General features: G+C 37.5%; 2 protein-coding genes across 14 annotated transcripts in view; both read left to right on the forward strand.

Moving 5' to 3' along the window:
* Window positions 1–18,363, forward strand: part of Cdk5alpha (Cdk5 activator-like protein) — a 572,471-nt gene that overhangs the window by 480,887 nt on the left and 73,221 nt on the right. The window lies entirely within an intron of this gene.
* Window positions 1–18,363, forward strand: part of milt (trafficking kinesin-binding protein milt) — a 344,265-nt gene that overhangs the window by 307,550 nt on the left and 18,352 nt on the right. For 11 of the 13 annotated variants that reach the window (XM_065229556.1, XM_065229554.1, XM_065229553.1 and 8 more), the window contains one exon: window positions 14,605–14,883. In XM_065229556.1, coding sequence (XP_065085628.1) covers window positions 14,605–14,883 — 279 coding nt within the window. Of the gene's footprint in view, window positions 1–1,429; window positions 1,946–1,973; window positions 2,279–14,604; window positions 14,884–18,363 lie in introns of those variants that run through there. The other 2 variants (XM_065229555.1, XM_065229560.1) reach the window with 2 other exon arrangements.

Raw genomic sequence — 18,363 nt, forward strand, 5'->3', positions numbered from 1 at the left:
GTTGGTGCACGTAATCCACAGCTTCAAAGCGAAATTAATTTGCAATGTACAATATTTTCTGTGGAATAAGTTGCAACTTCTTATTCCAGAGAAAACATTGTGAATTGCACTGAACTTCATTTAGCTTCACAACACCATTCTTGTACGACGACACGGTACAAGTACCAATTGATGTGGTAAACATTCTGCCCCTCTCTCTCTCTCTCTCTCTCTCTCTCTCTCTCAAAAGAACAAGATAACGTAAGCCCATTAGTTAGTCATGGGAGATTGCGTTTAATTTGTATTAGCTGTTGCCGTTGTTGTTGTTGTTGTTACTAGCTTGCCCTTATGCAACTCCTCTCTAATGATACCAATTCGCCCGAACCGGTATCCACACACCAGCTATAAACAGACCGCGCGTTCCGTTTCGGATCAAAATTCACATGATTTGCGCACATTGTTGATGGTGCTGCTGTGATACCGCGCCGCGCCGCCTTCAATGATGCTAGTGCGCGCTTCGACTCACAGCCCATTGATTCTTTCGACTAATCTACCGTTATGCAAATATCGTGTGTGTGAGTGCTCGCGCGGGGTGTGTTTATTTTATCGGCGGGGTCTCTATACAAGAACCGAACCATCATCGCATCATTGTTGATTTGCGGAAATCTGATAGCAGGTTGATGGGTTGTTTCTGTTTTATTGTTAATTGTTGTGGGAGGAAGCTCTTTTGGAACTTTTCCGGGTCAACATTGTAGCATCTATAATGACGTTTCGGGGTTTAATTTGGCTTGAGAGTTCCTTGAACCACTCTATCGTCTAACCGCGGTTTTATGGCGCTCTTTCTAAGCAGTAAAGTACCTTCGTCCTAGACCTATCTCTATCGCATGTCGATCTAACCTAGTTTGTGTAACGTTTTCCGCATGGTTCTTCCTGGGAGCGACTGGGTATTATGCAAATTGAAAAGTTCAGTATCGATTGTCTGTATTGGAAGCTTCATAAAGGTGCCATGAAGGCGCACAGGTTGATTTTTCTGCCGATGGATTCCATATCAAATCGAACAATCATCCATGAAAGCCTAGAATAATTCTAGGAAAACGTAGAAAATCACCATTTAATCTGGCATGGAATTCAATTGTGGGCAAATCAACCGTTTTTAGGCACTCTGTTGCAAAACAAACGGCTTCAAAGTCGCGTTTCCTTCTGAATCTAACGAAAGGGAAATCAAAGGTTAAACCACCTGCCACGCCAATCCGTGACTGCTGCTGTGGCCAAAGACTTTCACTAAATAAACAAATCAATCTACAACAACCAGCACCAGCTCGCCCCAGCAGTTTACCCCCATATTAAGCTAATATACTGTTGTTCAAATCCGTTAAGAAAACCGATTTCAATTACTCCACGTTTTATGCAATTATGTTGTTTTCCGCCGCAGCAATTCTTTACGGACGAGGGAAAAGCGAGTGATTGAAAGTGACCACCAACGGCGACAGTGACCGCTAAACAGTAGTGAATTAATCGATTTGTCAACTATGTCCACGACTATGAAGCAACGCGTTTAACAACCTTTAACGACACTGTGAAAAGACTATTTAAACAGTTAGGAAAATGCTAACCCGCGCCGTCAATGCTTTCCGTAAGCGACGGCCGAAGAATTCCGGCAATGGGACGGAACAACAGGAGACACTCGGTAGTGCTGGCGGCACCACCAGTGCCAGTGAGACGGAAACGGAAACCGAAGACAGCATGAGCTGTCTGTCGGAACCAGTCGGTCGGTTCCAGCTGAATCCTGCCGCTAGGAGAAGCGAATCCTCCGACGGGCCTTTCCCCGCAGAGCACGACCCGAGCTTGGAGGCGGAAACGACCCAAACCCGAACCCGAAGGAGGTTCCACTTTACCAGTTCCAGTGCCAGTGCGTCGTGGCTTCGATCGCGATCCCGATCCCGGGACTCCTCTAGTCTGCAAAACAGTACGATAAGTAGTAACGACGAACAGTGTGTTGTTGTTGAGGGTAATTGTGATGGTGATTTGGTTGGTGGTAATGGTGGTTCTCCCGTTGTTACTGCAGTTAAACGGTTTACGTCCAAGTGCAAAAACAAATGCAAACGAGAAGCGGCTGACGGAGGCAGCAGCAGCGCGGAAAAAGCTCGCCTTAAATGCGACCGAAAGCGTGATGCTGCTGCTGCTGCTGCCCAGGCTGGTGTCACTTGCGGTGAAGGTGATGGGAGTGTCGCCAGCACTGCTTCTGGTTCTGCTGCACCACCCCATTCCGGTGGTGGTGGAGGAACTGCACGGAAAACAGGTGTGAAATTATGTTTTGACAGTTTGGGTTATGTGTGTGTGTGTTTTTCATTCTAATTGGTTCGGCCAAAGCTGTGATGGAATTTCACCTAACTGCAGCAGGTTTAGCAAATTGGGTCACATCTTTGAACCGAAGTAGGGCAGGTGTACCAGTTGTGACACTACTCCATGTAAACCTCATATGCCATAACTGGTACATCTTTTTTTTTTAAAGTAACAGTGTCATAAATGGTACACCTATGCTTGTTTGGAAATCTAAGTATTTATTTTCTCATGATTTTGTGGCATGAAATTTCTGTCTCGAACTTTGTTATACCAAAGATTTTTATTACTTATGTATGATATCTGTAAACCAGTCATCAAATGTAGCAAATAAAGAGACATCAGAAATTGATCAATAAAACTACTGATGATAAAATTTTCAGTTTCAAGCGAATTCCTGATAATTTCGAAAGAGAAGAGTAAATGAATAAAAAATGTACTACTATGAAATTCTAATTTTTCATCAAACTTTCTAATCGGGATCAAATATTTTCATTTTTTCCTTCATTTAACGTCAGTCTCTGTTCTACAATCGAGTGTCAATCACCGATCGTAAAATTTCACTTAGCTTGGAATAAATGTCTCCAAAATGGGGGTTCATATGCAGCAATTGAGTATTGTTCTAAAATTGATTAATTAAAAAATCTTCTCAAGTATTGAGCCAAATGGCCGCATACCATCATAAGTTAATTTAAAAAATATGATCTCCCTAAATCTGGATCTGACGTTAGAATGCTTTTGGAAAATGTGCAAATATTATAAATTAACAATGTGGTCAACTCTTCTATTATCCCCATGACCCGATTTCCCCTGATGCTAGCGCCACTAGTGACACGAAAGGGGACTAGTACACTGTAAATTGAGCACTTAGCAGTGGACAGCTCAATATCATCGAGGCTATCGAAAACAACTCACAGTTGCAGGGCTGGCAGCGTGTCACTTTTTAGTTAGTAGGTCACTTTTTTCAAGCCAGTCACTAAAAAGTCTCCTTTTTTAAGGCCAAGTCACTAAAGTCACTTTTTCTTGTAATCAGTCACTATTTTCAACTTTTTTTAGCCTGAACTTATTTCAAGATTGATCATTCTATGCTTTGTGACGTTTAATCGTTTGTCTACAGAGTGTCTACTCGATTTTCTAAATAAAATTACCTGAGTTTTCCAGGTTTTTCCAGAGCCTTAACGGATAAATTTCAGGCTTGTAATAAGAAAGCTTGTTTTTTTAAATGCGTTAAAAATATGCTTTTTTGGTAGATCAAAAATAACACCAATTAATCCAAACGTTTTTAAGACATGGAAATTTACTTTACACTCAAATCCATTGAATGTTGAAGTTTAACACTTACTTAATTTCTCACTTTCATATAGTTAAAAAATCTTTCTTAAGATCTAAAAATATTCAATGTCTTAAAGTTTCGTATTCCATTTTTGAACTTTAAAGATTCTGAAAAAAAATCATAGTGCGAGAATTAAGGACAAAAAAAAGATTTATTTCATTTTCGTAATCAGCTTTATGAAATTTATAAATTTATCTTTATTGCAGTCCCATTAACTTCACAACAATTGTAGGAACTTTCAGTGTAGCTTCATAAACAAACTGCGGGAACATAAGGGAAGTTAACACGCTAAAAATATGGGATGCTTACTGGAAGCTTTAAGGGGAAGTTCACCGCTCCGAAAAATAAAAATAACGTTTCGATTTTTCTAAAAAATTTGGAAAAAGATATCAAAAATCTAAAAAAACACATTTTTTCTTATTTTCTGAAGGAAAATCAGGTAAAAGCAAATTTTTTTTAAGTCATCATGGCATAAAGCTGGACTCAAAAAACCACAAAACATCGACTTTTCGGTTTTGCTGAGAGGCCAATTTTTTTTTTTTTTTTTTTGCCCTGTAAACTTCCCCTTAAGAACCACAAAGCTGTTCTTTTAGCATCCAATAATTTTCAGGAACTTATCCTATCCACTTGTGAAGTTCTCCTATAATGTCAGAGAACTTCACAAGAGTCAAGCGAACCTGAAAAATATAGAAAGCTTGAGGGGTATTGTGCAATTTTTTAAGAAGTTCTAACCACCTCAGAAAAGTTAGATCTAGAGATCTTTGGGGAATTTCAAAACTTAAGAGCAGTTAACGTTACTTTAATCCAGACTTTTGGAGCAGTTTAAAGATGTATAATCGTAAATTTAAAAAAAAAATCAGGATAGTTCCATGATGTGCTGAAAAAAAAAACGAGAACCATAAAGATGTTGCGAGAATTTCCGGGAAGTACAGAGACCTTCAGAGAATTTATGAAAACTTCAGGAATATTTCAGGAACTTCAGAGCAGTCCAGAGAATTTCAGGGAAATTAAAGGTGTTTACGGAAATTCCAAGTTTTTTGCAGATCAGAACCGAGATTTTCAATAGAATTGAGAGCTTTAGGGGAGCTTCGAGAACATCAAGAAAGATCTGTTTTTTTTTCAACAGAAAATTCTGTTGCAACCCGTCACTCAGCAAGAGCAGTCTCATTTGTTCTTTGCACTCAACAACTAGAGCAACACCTGAAAAGGACCTATGTGCCAAATGTAATCAATGACTTTAAACGTCGATTTCTCATGAATAGAGACTCATTATGGCAAATTAATGCCAGCATCTGAGATAAAGTTTACTCTATCAGATGATATAGTTAGTTTGTGGAAAGCTTCGGAATTTTTAGAGAAAAAAATAGGGCGCACACTAGATCCAGTTAAGGATACATTATTGACTGCTTTCGATAACGTAATGAAATTTTCATATTTTGTTTAATCAGGGCTTAAAAAATCGTCACCTCGGTAATAGCTTATTATGATGTAAGAGGCATGATAGCCTGAACAATGCGTAAAGAGCTAATTGAAACATTGAAAGTCGCATGAAATGGGAAGTTAATGAAGGCCTAAGTGTCTTTTCGTAGCTTTTAGTTTTCAAATTTGAAAGATCGTCGGTTGCAGTGGCTTGCTCACTGAGAGGAAAAATGAGGTTCAGGTACTTTCATATTAATGATATTTATGTTCAAATCGCTTGTTTATCGTGTATTTTGCGAAACTTATCGTCGGTGTCGAGTTTGAGTGGTTACAACAACTCGAGTAACGGTATGATGTAATATGAGGGGCTCGGTGGCCTTACAGCAACCATTTTCGCTTACTGAGCAGAACATCATGAGTCTAATCTCAGGCCCATCCACACTCAAGGACATCAATTGATCTTATCGTTTACCAAAACTAACCCTGCTGCAAACCCAACCCTCTTACCCAACATCGCAGTGATTCCTCGTGGAAGTGCAAAGGACTCCTCTGCTTCCAACAAAGCGAGTGTCACGTCATTCACGTTCCTACCCATTCCTTTCATGATCTGCGTTCGGGCGTGGCCTAATTTTAGATCACCAGTTTTTATACATTGAGGATGATTGCTAATCTCGAGCATCGTCTATTGGTTCTCTGTGTAATTACAGCTGATCTGGCAATTACAGAGTAGCAACCGTGAGTGGTCAATAATGCTCAAGTTGCTCAAAACGTTCTGGTGAACTTAAACCTGTTTAATTAGGTTAGGATAATAGTAGACAGTTGCCCCGAATTCCAAAGAATTTTATCAAATAAAAACATTGATTTCTTGAAATAATAAATATTTTCTGCTTCTTTCAAGCTAACATTTCCAGGTAATCTTCGTAATAATCCCACTGCTTCGCCTTTTGGTTGCATTGAGGTGATATACGGCAGGTTGTCTACTATCTGGAAAAACCTGTAAAATCTGGAATCGTCAGGGAATCTTAATTTAACTGAAAAAAATTGGGATTCTGAGAGACTTTTCAAATTCCTTTATCAGGCTTGTTTTTAAGAATAAAATATATTGAAACACGCCAAAGAACTTTTTCAGAAATTTCAAAATATTTTATAATATAACCAACTTCCTCGTTATTTACTTTTACTCTTTGAACATGATAATTGTGAAGTGGATTTATCTTCAGTAAATTGATTTAATTGTGCTGGCTCAATCATTATTTATCTTCAGTAACAACATGAATTCTTAGGCTTGAATTGTTTTTTTTTTAAGTTCTGGAACATGGATAGTTTCTACAGATTTTAAATTTCGACATTTTTTAAGCTTGGACCTAATGAAATCAAACTAGGAGACATTTTCAAGAATCTGGGACGAAAATAAATATTCAAGCCTGCGGACATAGAATAAATCCTAAGAACCCAGACATCAAATTAATTAAGAGCGTTGCAGAAGTTCATAGGATGATTTTTTAAGAAAGTGAAATCTGAGGATTCCTTTCAAATTAGTTCTGAAGAACTCCTGACTCCAGGTGAATCGTTAGAAGAATTTCAAGGTAATTCTTAGTAAAATTCCAAGCAAACCCTAATTAAGATTCAAAGTAAATTTACAGGAAAATTTTGTGGACCATTCAAAGGCAATTCCTAAGAGAATTCAAAGAGAGTTCTGAACAGGCATGGAAAATCATTTACATTCATGTCGTGCATTCATTTACATTCATTTGCCTCTAACTTTTTTCACCGACAGAATTCCGTAAAATTATGTAAGAAGCTTTTGTAGGTCCTACTATGACCTACAAATTTTGTCAAGAACTCATATTTGTATCTCTTTTGCATGAGGAACTAGAGCGAACAGAACTTATTTTTCTGTTTCAGCGAATGTAAATTACATTCACTCAAAAACAATAATAAGTTCTGTTCGCTCTAGTCCGTCATGCATAAGAGATACAAATTTGAGTTATTGGCAAAAGTTGTAACTAATAACAAGACTTACAAAAGCTTCCTACGTCATTTCACGCAACTCTGTTGATGAACAAAGTTGAAGGCAGATGAATGTAATGCACGAAATGAATGTAAATGATTTTCCTTAATTTCAGAAAGGGTGATCCAGTTTGGAAAACATTGTTAACTGCTTTCGGGGACGTCACTTCATTTGAATAGCTTTTTGTGAAGTCGGTCGTAGATTGTGGTAATGTAAGGGGCACGGTGGTTATAGAACAACCCTTTCTCCTTATTGAGCAGAAGATCATGGGTTAGAATCCAAGCTCCGTTATATTACGAAGTTGATCTATCTAAGGCCTCAGGACTCGGCAAGTAATACATATGTTTATACAAAAGTGACGTACGCTTGATCCGGTTAGGAAGACATTGTTAACTGCTCTCGGGGATGTCATTTCATTTTAATAGCATCATTATCGGTCAAAATGAACGATCGTCGGTCGTAGCTTGTTGTGATGTAAGGAGCACGGTGGCCTTAGAGCGACCGGTTTTGCTTACTGCGCAGATCGTGGGTTAGAACCTAAGCCCCTTTACATTACTTAGTTAATAGGGCCGCGTCATTTGCTTATCATTTGCAATGTGGATCCAGATCTAATTTCATCCTTCCCACTAACAAAAACGCCATTTACGTGACAACCGTGGAGATGCAGAGGTATACTCGGTCATGTCTAGTAACAACGGAAGTTGAAATAACAATCTGGTCAATCACGGAGTTGCAATAGCTGTAATGTGTGGTCGTCAAATGAATGTTAATGATTCTCCATGCCTGGTTCTGACTTAAACTATCAAGTAATTTGAGACTTTAATATGGGATTGGAAAGGAGAACTCCCTCGGGGCTCCCTTAGCTCAGTCGATAAAGGCGCAGCTACAAAACAAGACCGTGCTGGAGGTGGCTGGGTTCGATTCCCGATCCGGTATAATTGTACTTGCCACACAATTATTCTAATGCAAAAATGGTACAGGCATCGAAAGGTCTCAATTAATAACTGTGGAAGTGCATCTAGAACACTAAGTTGAGAGCACACAATTAGCTAAAATGCGATAAGCAATAAGCTTGAAATACGAAGAAGAAGAATAAGGGAAACTGAAAGTGAATTATAAAGACCACTCCAAGATACTTGTAAGCAGAATTTCAAGAGAAGTAGAAGAATCTAAAGAGAATTCTGAAAATATTTCAATGATACTACTGAGTATTGTCCCAAAAGTACTCTCAGGAATATTTGAAATAATGCTTAATGAATGTGTCAAGGAAATTTCCAATGAAGTTTTGAGGTAAATTTCAAATAAATACTATAGAGAGTTTCAAGGTTGTTCCTGTAGTCATCTTTAGAGAACTCAGAGAAGAGTTCCTAGGAAATTCTGATGAACATTTCAAGGAATTCACGGAATCACTCCAAGAGAACTCTGAGCGGAATATAGAGGAAATTCCATAGATTATTCCGAGGGAATTTTAGAAGAATACTTAGTGAATACTGGGGGGATATATTTTCAGGAGAATTCTTTGGGCAATTCCTAGGTAATACAACGAGAATTTTTAGAAATTTTATGCAGAGTGAATCGAAAAGCGTTCTACAAAGAATGTGGAGCAAATGGTAAGGGAATACCTAAGCTGAACTCTGACGAAATGTTTAATTAATTCTAAAGAAATTCTTGGAACAATTCTAAACAAATCATTTATACAGTTTCAAGTTTATTCAAACACAAAATTTTTATCGAGATCACAGAAAAAAAAACAAATTTCGACAATCTCATGCTTGTTAAAGTTTTTTTTTTATTCTTGATTAAGAAAAATCTTCAAGATTAGTAGAGTTGTTATTTTAATTCTCAGGACCAATATTTCGGACATTGAGCAATTTCCAAAATTCTGGAGCAATAGAAGCTTTGATGATTCAAAACAGACAAAAATATTCGAATTACCGTATTTTGAAATGATAGCTTTGCTAAATTAAAAATGTCTGGGACTTCATTTATTTTTAGATTTTTGGAATTTTAAAAATGTTGAAGGTCTTAAACTGTTTGTTTGGCAAATTTTTGTATCTAAGACTTTGTAAAGTTTGCTATGAATCGAACTCAGTGCAATAATGTCCAGATATTTTCAGCCACCTTTTATAAAATCTTTTCTAATGAGCCATGTGACTTTTGTGTGATTTTATTGCACCATTGATTGCATTACTTTTACTTAAACATCCATTTTGAAGATGAATGAGAAAAATTTAGGATTACGTTTATGAAATTCAGGGTGATCAGTGAAACGGGAAATCAGGAAAACTAGGAAAAAGGGGCGAGTCCGAAGTCACTGAGAAAAAAAACCGCGTAAAACCCGTGAATTTCGATGACAAATTTGGAAATTCTCTTCGAGAAAAGTAAGATTTTGGAACGTCATAAAATTTCAAGAGCTTTAGACTGAACTAGATTTTTAGGATACAGCTACTTAGAATAACTTTTACGAGAATTTTAGATTTTTTTTTCCCAAAGCAATTTTGAGCATATCTTAGAATTGATTCTAGAGATGACACCACGGTATTCCAGTGAAAATGTCCTAGGAAGTTTTGAGATCCCATGTAACAATTTGGGTTTTATGAGGGTTCTGTAGACTGTTATTTAGTCTTGTAAATGTCTTAAATCCTCGATAAAATTTGCAATGTTATTTGGGATGAACTCTTAGAAAATTTTGTCTAAAACTTCAAGTCAATTGTGTGAGTTAAGAGTCATTTCAATTTCAAAATAATTGCGCGAAGAGTTTTGAGGAAATTCCTAGGATCATTTCAGGAGCTTCTCAAAAATAATTTATAGATAATACTAAGAAGAATTCCAAGTGAATTTTCAGAAGAATTTAAATGAGATCTCCAAGATAATTCTGAGTAACATTTTGAAGACAATTCGGAGGTGAATTGCATGGGAATTAAGGAACTAATGAGAATTCAAGCGAATGAAATAAAATTGAAGAAAGCATCGGTGAATTTTTAGAAAAAGTTTTTAATTCAAAAAGAATCGAATTTTATGATTTTATTTTGAGTTAAAGAATTTCTGGACTGTTATATATTTTCAAGGGATTCCCGGAAAGAATCTCAAATATATTTTAGAAGAACTCAGTTGCCGGGAAATTATTTTAAAAGAAATGTTTGAGAATAATAAAATGAGAGCCTGTTATGTTTTGATCGAATTTTTCGAGAAATTTTTTGAAAACATTGATCGCAGAACCAAATTTAAGATCCAGCAAAAAAAAACTTAGTCTTAGTAATGACTCATTTAACCTAGTGATCTCTTCGGTTCAATCGCATTTGGTTTTATCCTTCATTTAAATGTATATCGCTCAATTGTGAAAATTTCCAAAAATTCTGGGAAAAACCGGGAAATTGATAATCGGGATTTGTTGGTCACCAGGGAAATTCTTGAAAGATAAAAGTCTGATGCGCGGAAGGGCTAACGGAATCGGGTCATTACTGTAATACAAACTTTTGCCTCCTAGAACTAGATTTCTTTTGACTTGAAATACTTCCAGTTTATTCAATATTTTGCATGATCCTCAGATAAATTAAAAACTTTTTTTTTATTTTGCCAGTAATTTAAAGCATATTTACGATGTCTTTAACCTTCCTAGTGCATTCGGGTCATTTTGGGTCTAGAAACACTAAATATGTAAGTTTTTCCTTATGCATTAGGAAGGTTAAATTTGTTAAACCAATTTTAAATTTGAACTTTTATTAGTTTTGATTATAAAGCTGTTCCTTTTAACTTTTAAGCTGTTCTTTATGACGTTTAAGTTATTGTCGCGATCGATTTTCATGATTTTCATGGTCTCGGGACCAATGAAATAATTGCATGTTATATATTTTCTTGATGATTTGGACTATTTTACACAACATAAAAAATCAGCCATAACTGTTTTCTCGTTTATAAGTAACAATTTTTCAAAAATATTAAGTTTTAATAATAGAGGCTCATAGCAGTTTATGAGCAAAAATTAAAAGCTTCATATTTTTGAAAAATTCTAGATCAGAAACGAAAAAACATGTTGGTCCCGAGACCATGAAAAAAAAAATGAAAATCGATTATAATCAATGTTGTTCAATGTAAAACCACGATTTAAGTCCATATCCATATTTTTCCTAATTCTATCCTATTCGTAGATTTAATAATCTTTCATTAGACCTTTTGATCCAAAAAATCATTCAAGTGGTTCAAAAGTACTGATTAAAAAAACTAAAAACTAGGAAAAATTCAGATTTTTCGGATCACTCTAACACAAAAGAGGCCACCCTAATGGCGAAATAAAAAAAGTAAGAGGTTGTATTCAAGACAACACTGTAGATTTGACGTAGGATTACGTGCTCGGTATTAATATTCGATTACTGTGTTAGGGAATCCACTTTTTCCCATCACGGAAACGCCTCGTTTTCTGATGTTAAAATTACGCATTTTCGTGCACAAAACGCGCGGAATTTTTGGTTTATTCAATTGATAATAATGAAGCAAAAATTGATTGGAGGAATGTCTTACCATTTTCATGCCACGACCGACTTTGGTTTTCGAAATTGCTCCCCCAATGTTACCTTAAAAATACATGGTATGTTAGATACTTATGGAAACTGACATCCGATTGATGATCTTGACAAATGTCCAGAAAATACACTTTAAAAAAAATCATGGTGGTCCTGAAAAGGATCGTTTTGTCGTGATGACTGAGTAATGCTGTGCTATTAGGATGTTCAATACAGATGAGGCTGGCATGCTGTATGTTGTTTGGAACGAGGGTGACGAGCTTGGCATAGATAAATAAGCACCGTTCGCACCGACTGGATGGAATTCGTTTTTGATATCTGTGTTAGGGAAAGCGCTTTTAGATAATTTTGATCACCATTGCAACAGTTGGACATTTGTGTAATTTTCAAAAGTGACGTATTGAAAATTGATAAAGTGTTAATTTTATTAGATTCGTAGACAAATTTCCAATCGATTGGCATGTTTAGAATTAAAATCCAATCCGCTATTGACAAAGTTATAAGTGGTCAAAACCTGACCACTTTTCGTAACGCGGTCGATTTTGATTTTTTAAATTGCATCCCCAATATGTTGCCGAAAGCCGTAATCCTACGTCAAAATACGGGTCTAATATTTTTTCTAAGATCCACTCTAACTTTTTTCTATGGAATTGCTGACTAGTAACGAAGCAAGCCTTTCCAGAAGAAGAACGTCCCAACGAGAATGGAGAACTGCTCGCCCTCTGAATCCGTGAAATGTTGGCATCTTATGCACTTTACATAGAATATTCAAAAACGATTTAGGCTATCATTTCATCTGACTAAAGTTTGCTTATTTTTCGAAATAGAGATGTCAAATACTAACACGACTCTCAGGCAAACCAATCCATCGATGATTCAATTTCCGCTCATTATTTCTAATGGCTTACCTCTCGATCGGCTCAATTTCGTCTATAAATCAGCTCTCCGAAAAGACTGCATTAAAACCCTAAGCCTACCTCATCGATTATGGTAGGCATAATGTTTCGCTCGTTAACGAAATTGAAACTCGCTATGCGCTGTGCAGAAGACCAGCTCGCGAAGGTGTTTCGTAACGACACTAATTAGGCCCCGATCAGGTGCCCTTTCCGCCCAACCCATCCGCCTTCTCCGGTGCTTGCAGTCCCGAATGGCATTTGTGAGACCTCGTCACGAAAAGTTCTTGTTTCTCGACCCTTCCCGGGTCGTGCCCGTCTCATTACTGCGCCGAACAACACTTTCGTCACCTTCAGCTTTCGGTCCGGAGCCCAGATCCCGATGAGCCCAAGTCAAATATTTGCACAATTTTCCATCACGGGCTACTGGAAAATCGTGCGGAAAATTTTCGCTCTTATGCAATAACTCTTCTAACTCAACTCCGCGGCGCCAAAGGGTGCGGCAGCACCATTTGTCACCGTCAAACTGCGGGGGCCTGTGGAGCATCAACAATAGATGCGATATTTGCTTTTCGCCGTGGTGTTCGTTTCTCAACGCTCCACTTATTGTGTAGATTAATTGATTGTTTATGAATGCGCCCCAAAGATGGGAACAATCGACGATTCACTTGGGCCAGTTTTTGGAACGCCGCCGCCGCCCCCACACCGCTGCCACGAGGGAAATTGTTTGTAAGTGAGCCGAAATTACCCCACACACTTTGCGAGAGGGAGGTGCGAGATTTTTAGAGCAAAACACGAGAAACGTGAGAATCGTGCGAACTGCTGGCAAACGGCGGTGCAAGGGCGTCCTTCCAACAGTTGGACGAATATTTGGAGCATTTTTGAGCCATTACACTGCACTGAGGTGCCTATTGGTGGGAGCTATTGGGAAAAAAGTTACATAAACAAAAAACAATTCAAACTCAGTAAGTAAGAGCTCAGCGCTAAACCTAGCAGTACGGCGTGCATAGATTATTAGACTTAATTCGAAAGTAATTTCGTCTAAAAGGTTTGCTACTCCGGAGGAGTACCCTGCTGGAGGAGGCATCTTCAACTTCACGCATCACGAGCCGCCAAGATTGGCCAATTTTGTACTGTTTGTGTATGCACTGCTCAACAGTGACGTCGCCATAGGAGGTGCATCGGACGAGGTAATTGTAAAGAATGCGCTGCACCGGTGCACGGGGCGATTGCGACAGCTATGACCCAGAAACTGGAAAAATGTTCTCTCTGTTCCGGGAAATGGGAAGTGACATCTCCCCTGGTGATGACATGTCGGGCCTAATGTGTCGGCATGTACGACATCTCTAACGGGATTTGGTTTATGACTAATGTGTTTAACTTGTGCACAAATGTCGGTCAGGCAGTTGTCCATGAGTGGCAGACATTTCTTAGGAACTGTTTTTATATTTATTAAAAAAAAACATTCTAATTATTTTCTACGCTTTTGTAACCACTGGGTATTTCAATACTTGGATTTAATACATCACCTCGCTGACCACGAACGAGACCTGTAGCGCACGCTGCAAAACCACACAACAAGCGCCTTCCTCTAATCTTGTTTGCTAAATAGTACTCAAGATTACATGTTCCCGCGGAAGCAACAAAAAAAAACACGGTCGCAATAACCACTTTCATAGCTATGCATATTACCTACTTTTTATGGCTTTTCTTTAGCTCATTTTAAGTTTCCATTCAAGGCCACCGCCTGTCCACAGCTTCAAGTTCAAGTTCAAAACACTACGGCACAGATCTATTTATAGTTTATAGGCAGCAGAGAAGAAAAAAAACGCTAAACACCCTTTTCGCTGCCACAGAAATTATCGATTTTCGTCGATTAGTCGGTTTTGTTTTGGTGTGGTTTATAAGTTTGTTTCGCCTTGTTCAATGTTTTCCCCCTTCATCGGCTTTGTTGTCTTTACGTAAGACCCCCCCCGAACGAATTGCGATGCATTTTCTCTCTCTCTTCCCTATCTATCTGCAATAACTAAATGTACCAATATCAATCACGTAGCTTAGCATTTTTTATTGATTTCGTTCTTCTTCCTTCCTTTATTATCCTTTCTGCAGTCCTATGCGGTAATCGCGTAAGCCAAATGACCCGCGCGTACGATGACATCGATGCCGTAACGCGTCTGCTAGAGGAGAAAGAGAAGGACCTGGAGCTGACGGTGCAGATCGGGAAGGAACTGCTGACGCAGAATACGAGCTTGGAGAACCGGGTAGCCGAGCTGGAACAGGAGCTGAAGAGCACGAACGAGAACCTAGCGCAGCTCGCCCACGAGCTGCACCAGAAGAACGAGCTGATTGGGATACTGACCAACGATACGGACGACAGCAGTGAGAATGGTAAGTACGGGTTTGATGTTTTCCACCGTGACCAATCTGGCCAGGATCGTATGGAAAAGAGCTATGATATTTCGTTATTTTTTATGGGCAGGTTTAAAGAAAGGATAAAAAGTTTGTCGCTGGTTCGATCAACAAAAGTTAGGGTGAAACTTTTGGAAAATGTCTTTGTTAGGTGTAGTTTTCAGCGCCTCTGTAGGGATGTTGAAAACCGAGAAGAAAAATTAGGCAAGTCTTATAGTGCCGTCATACACATTATTGTCGCATGTTCTATGTTACTTATAAGGAACGTGGGACGTTGATGCATATAATTTTATTATATAAATACTTGAATAAAAAAGGTTTACTGTTGGACTGATAACGTCCCTAGTCTAGACTATAGACTAAGCCTCTTTAAAGAATGGCGTTATCATCCTAACACCATACCGCATGTGAACAAGTGTTTAGTTTCTGTAAGGGTTGACATCACTCGATCTAAAATCTTTAATTAACAAATAAATACTTACAGTGGATTAATTCTAATAGGTTCATATAAGTGGAGGCGAACCAGCCCAAGGCTGAAAGCCTCCCTAATAAAGATAAATAATAATAATAGGTTCACATAAGAAGCCACTGACCGCTGTCTGAGATCAAAATGTTGTGGTATATCAGCTGGTTGCTTGGAGAAAGTGTGGTTCCAAAAACGAAGAACCAGAATCCGGAACATCCGAACACTGGCAAAGATGTTTGAAATCAGGGTGGTCACTGAACCGGGAAAACTAGGAGAACCGGGGAATAATCTGGAATTTCAGGGCTGGTAGCGAGTCACTTTTTAGTGACTTGGTCACTTTTTTCAAGCCAGTCACTAAAAAGTCTCTTTTTTTAAGGTCAAGTCACTAAAGTCACTATTTTCAACTTTTTTAGCGTGAATTTATTGCAAGATTGATTATTCTTTGTGATGTTTAATCGTCTTTCTCTATACGTCTACTCATTTTTCTGGATAAAATTACCTGAGTTTTCCAAGTAAGTAAGTCCAAGATCTAAAAATATTCAATGTCTTGAAATTTCGCATTGCATGTTCCTGTTCGATGAAGATTTTCAAACTGCCAGAATTAAGTTAAAAAATAAATGATTTATTTCAAATTCATAATGGAGAAGGAAATGCTGAGAATTTCAGTGAAGCCCTTTAAACAAACTGCAGGAACGTAAGGGAAATTACCACGCTAAAAATATGGGAAACTTACTGGAAGCTGTAAGAACCTCAAAGCGGTTCTTTTAGCATCCGAGACTTTTCAGGAACTTTTATGAAGTTCCTAGAATTTCAGAGAACTTCACAGGTATCAAACGAACTTGAGAAATTTAAGAAAACTTGAGGGGTATTGTGCAAATTTCTAAGAAGTTCTAAGCACCTCAGAAAAGCTGGATCTAGAAATCTTTGGGAAATTTCAGAGCTTAAGAGTAGTTCCCGTAACTATAGTCTAGACTTTTGGAGCAGTTTGAAATCTATAATCGTAAATAGCTTGAGAGCTTTAGGGGAGCTTCGAAAACATCTAGACAGATCAGATAATTAAAGGGCAGTTCAAATAATTTCAAGGAAATTGTAGAAACCTTAAAGAAGTTTCGAGAAACTCAGAGAATTTCCGGAAACTTCTGCAAAGCTTCGAGAGAATATCTGGAACGTGATCAAAGTTATATGGACATCCGGAAAACGTGAAAATTTAGGTAAATTGGTACTTCATATAAATCTATGGAGCTTGATGAGATGAGATCCGCAAACTTGAAAATTAAAGCAATTCCCAGATTTTCAGATAACTTCAGAGACGTTAAAAATTTTTTTGAGGTCTTTGCATAAGTTCAGAAGTTCACTGAAGCATTTTTAGGACGATTTTATTAAATTCAGCGCAGTACAACAAGCTTCATGAGAACTGCAAAAACTTTAGAGAAGTTTTGGGAATTTCAGAAAAGAACAGAGAACCTCAGAGCAGTTCCGTCAACATTAGAGAAGTCACATAATTTTTAAAGAAGTTTAGAGAACTTCAGTGAATTGTTAAACCTTTAAAGAAGATCCATGATCGTTAGAAAAATTGAGGAAACTTTAGAAAGTCCTATAAAGTTCAGAATTTGAGGAGAAGTATTGTGAGCATCAGGCTAGTTTATCAAACTACAAAAGAACTTCAAGGTAGTTTCATTAACTTCAGGAAAAATTTAAGAATTTTCAAGTGATTCTGAAAACCTCAAAATAGTTCATTCCATATTTAACGGAGATTTCCTCAAAATCTCGATGAAGCTATCTTCTGAATTAAATTTTCTTTTAGTTTTCTTCGGAATTACTTTGAAATTCTCCATAATTAGAAATTCTTTGGAAAGATTCTCTGAGTATTCATTGAATTCAATCCAGATTTCTTTTTGAATCTCACTTTTTCCCTTAGAATTTTACTTACATTGAAAGTCTCCTAACAATTCATTGGCATTTCTCATCAGAAATTCCTTACATTTCTTCTCATAATTTGTTTGGCAAACTGCTCTGAATTTATTTTCTGAATTCCTTTGAACATGTTCTGGAGTTATTCTCAGACTTAATTGTAATGCTCCTTTTAGTATTTTCATAAAGATTCTAAGGACTTCTGCTCCGGATTCGTTTTCTCCCACAAACTTTATGAAATTATCCTCAGAATGCCCTTGGAATTCTCCGGTGAAGTTCACAAGAGTTGTGCTCCTCAGAAATTCCTAAGATTTCTTGTAATTCTACTCAAAACTAAGGCTTCATAAGAAATCTAAAATTCCTCAGAACTACCTCGATTGCATTTGATGTTTTTTTGAATGATTTTTTTTTTTCCAGAGCTCCCTTGGAATGAGGTCCTTAGAAATTATAATAAAATTCCTCGGGTCTTTAAAACTGTTCATGGAATTTGAATGCAGATTCTTGGAAATTTCTTGGTCTTAGGTCACTTTTTAGTCACTATTTTTACAACTATAAGTCACTATTTGGTCACTTATTTCTTCAACATGGTCACTAAAATCACTATTTCTGACAGCAGTGATCGCTACCAGCCCTGTAGGATCTTTGGAGAAGTTCTGAGCTATGAAAGGAAATGCTAAGAATTTCAGTGAAGCTCTATAAACAAACTGCAAGAACATAAGGGATGCTAACAAGTTGAAAATATGGGAAACTTACTGGAAACTGTAAGCTTTTCAGGAACATTTATAAAGTTCCTAGAATTTCAGAGAACTTCACATGTGTCAAGCAAACTTGAGAAATTTAGAATACTTGAGAGTTATTGTGCAAATTTTTAAGAAGTTCTAAGCACCTCAGAAAAGCTAGATTGGGGAATTTCAGATCTCAAGAGCAGTTCCCGTAACTATAGTCCAGACTTTTGGAGCAGTTTAAAATCTTTAAACGGTAATTTAAAAAAAAAATAACGGTAGTTCCATGAAAAAAAATCGAGAACCCTTAAGATGCTCCGCGAATTTCAGGAAAGTACAGAGACCTTCAGAGAATTTATG

The sequence above is a fragment of the Ochlerotatus camptorhynchus genome, unplaced genomic scaffold (genome assembly GCF_037179485.1).
Source record: "Ochlerotatus camptorhynchus isolate MF236.1 unplaced genomic scaffold, CSIRO-AGI_Acam_v1.1 ptg000316l, whole genome shotgun sequence".
NCBI lineage: Eukaryota > Metazoa > Arthropoda > Insecta > Diptera > Culicidae > Ochlerotatus > Ochlerotatus camptorhynchus.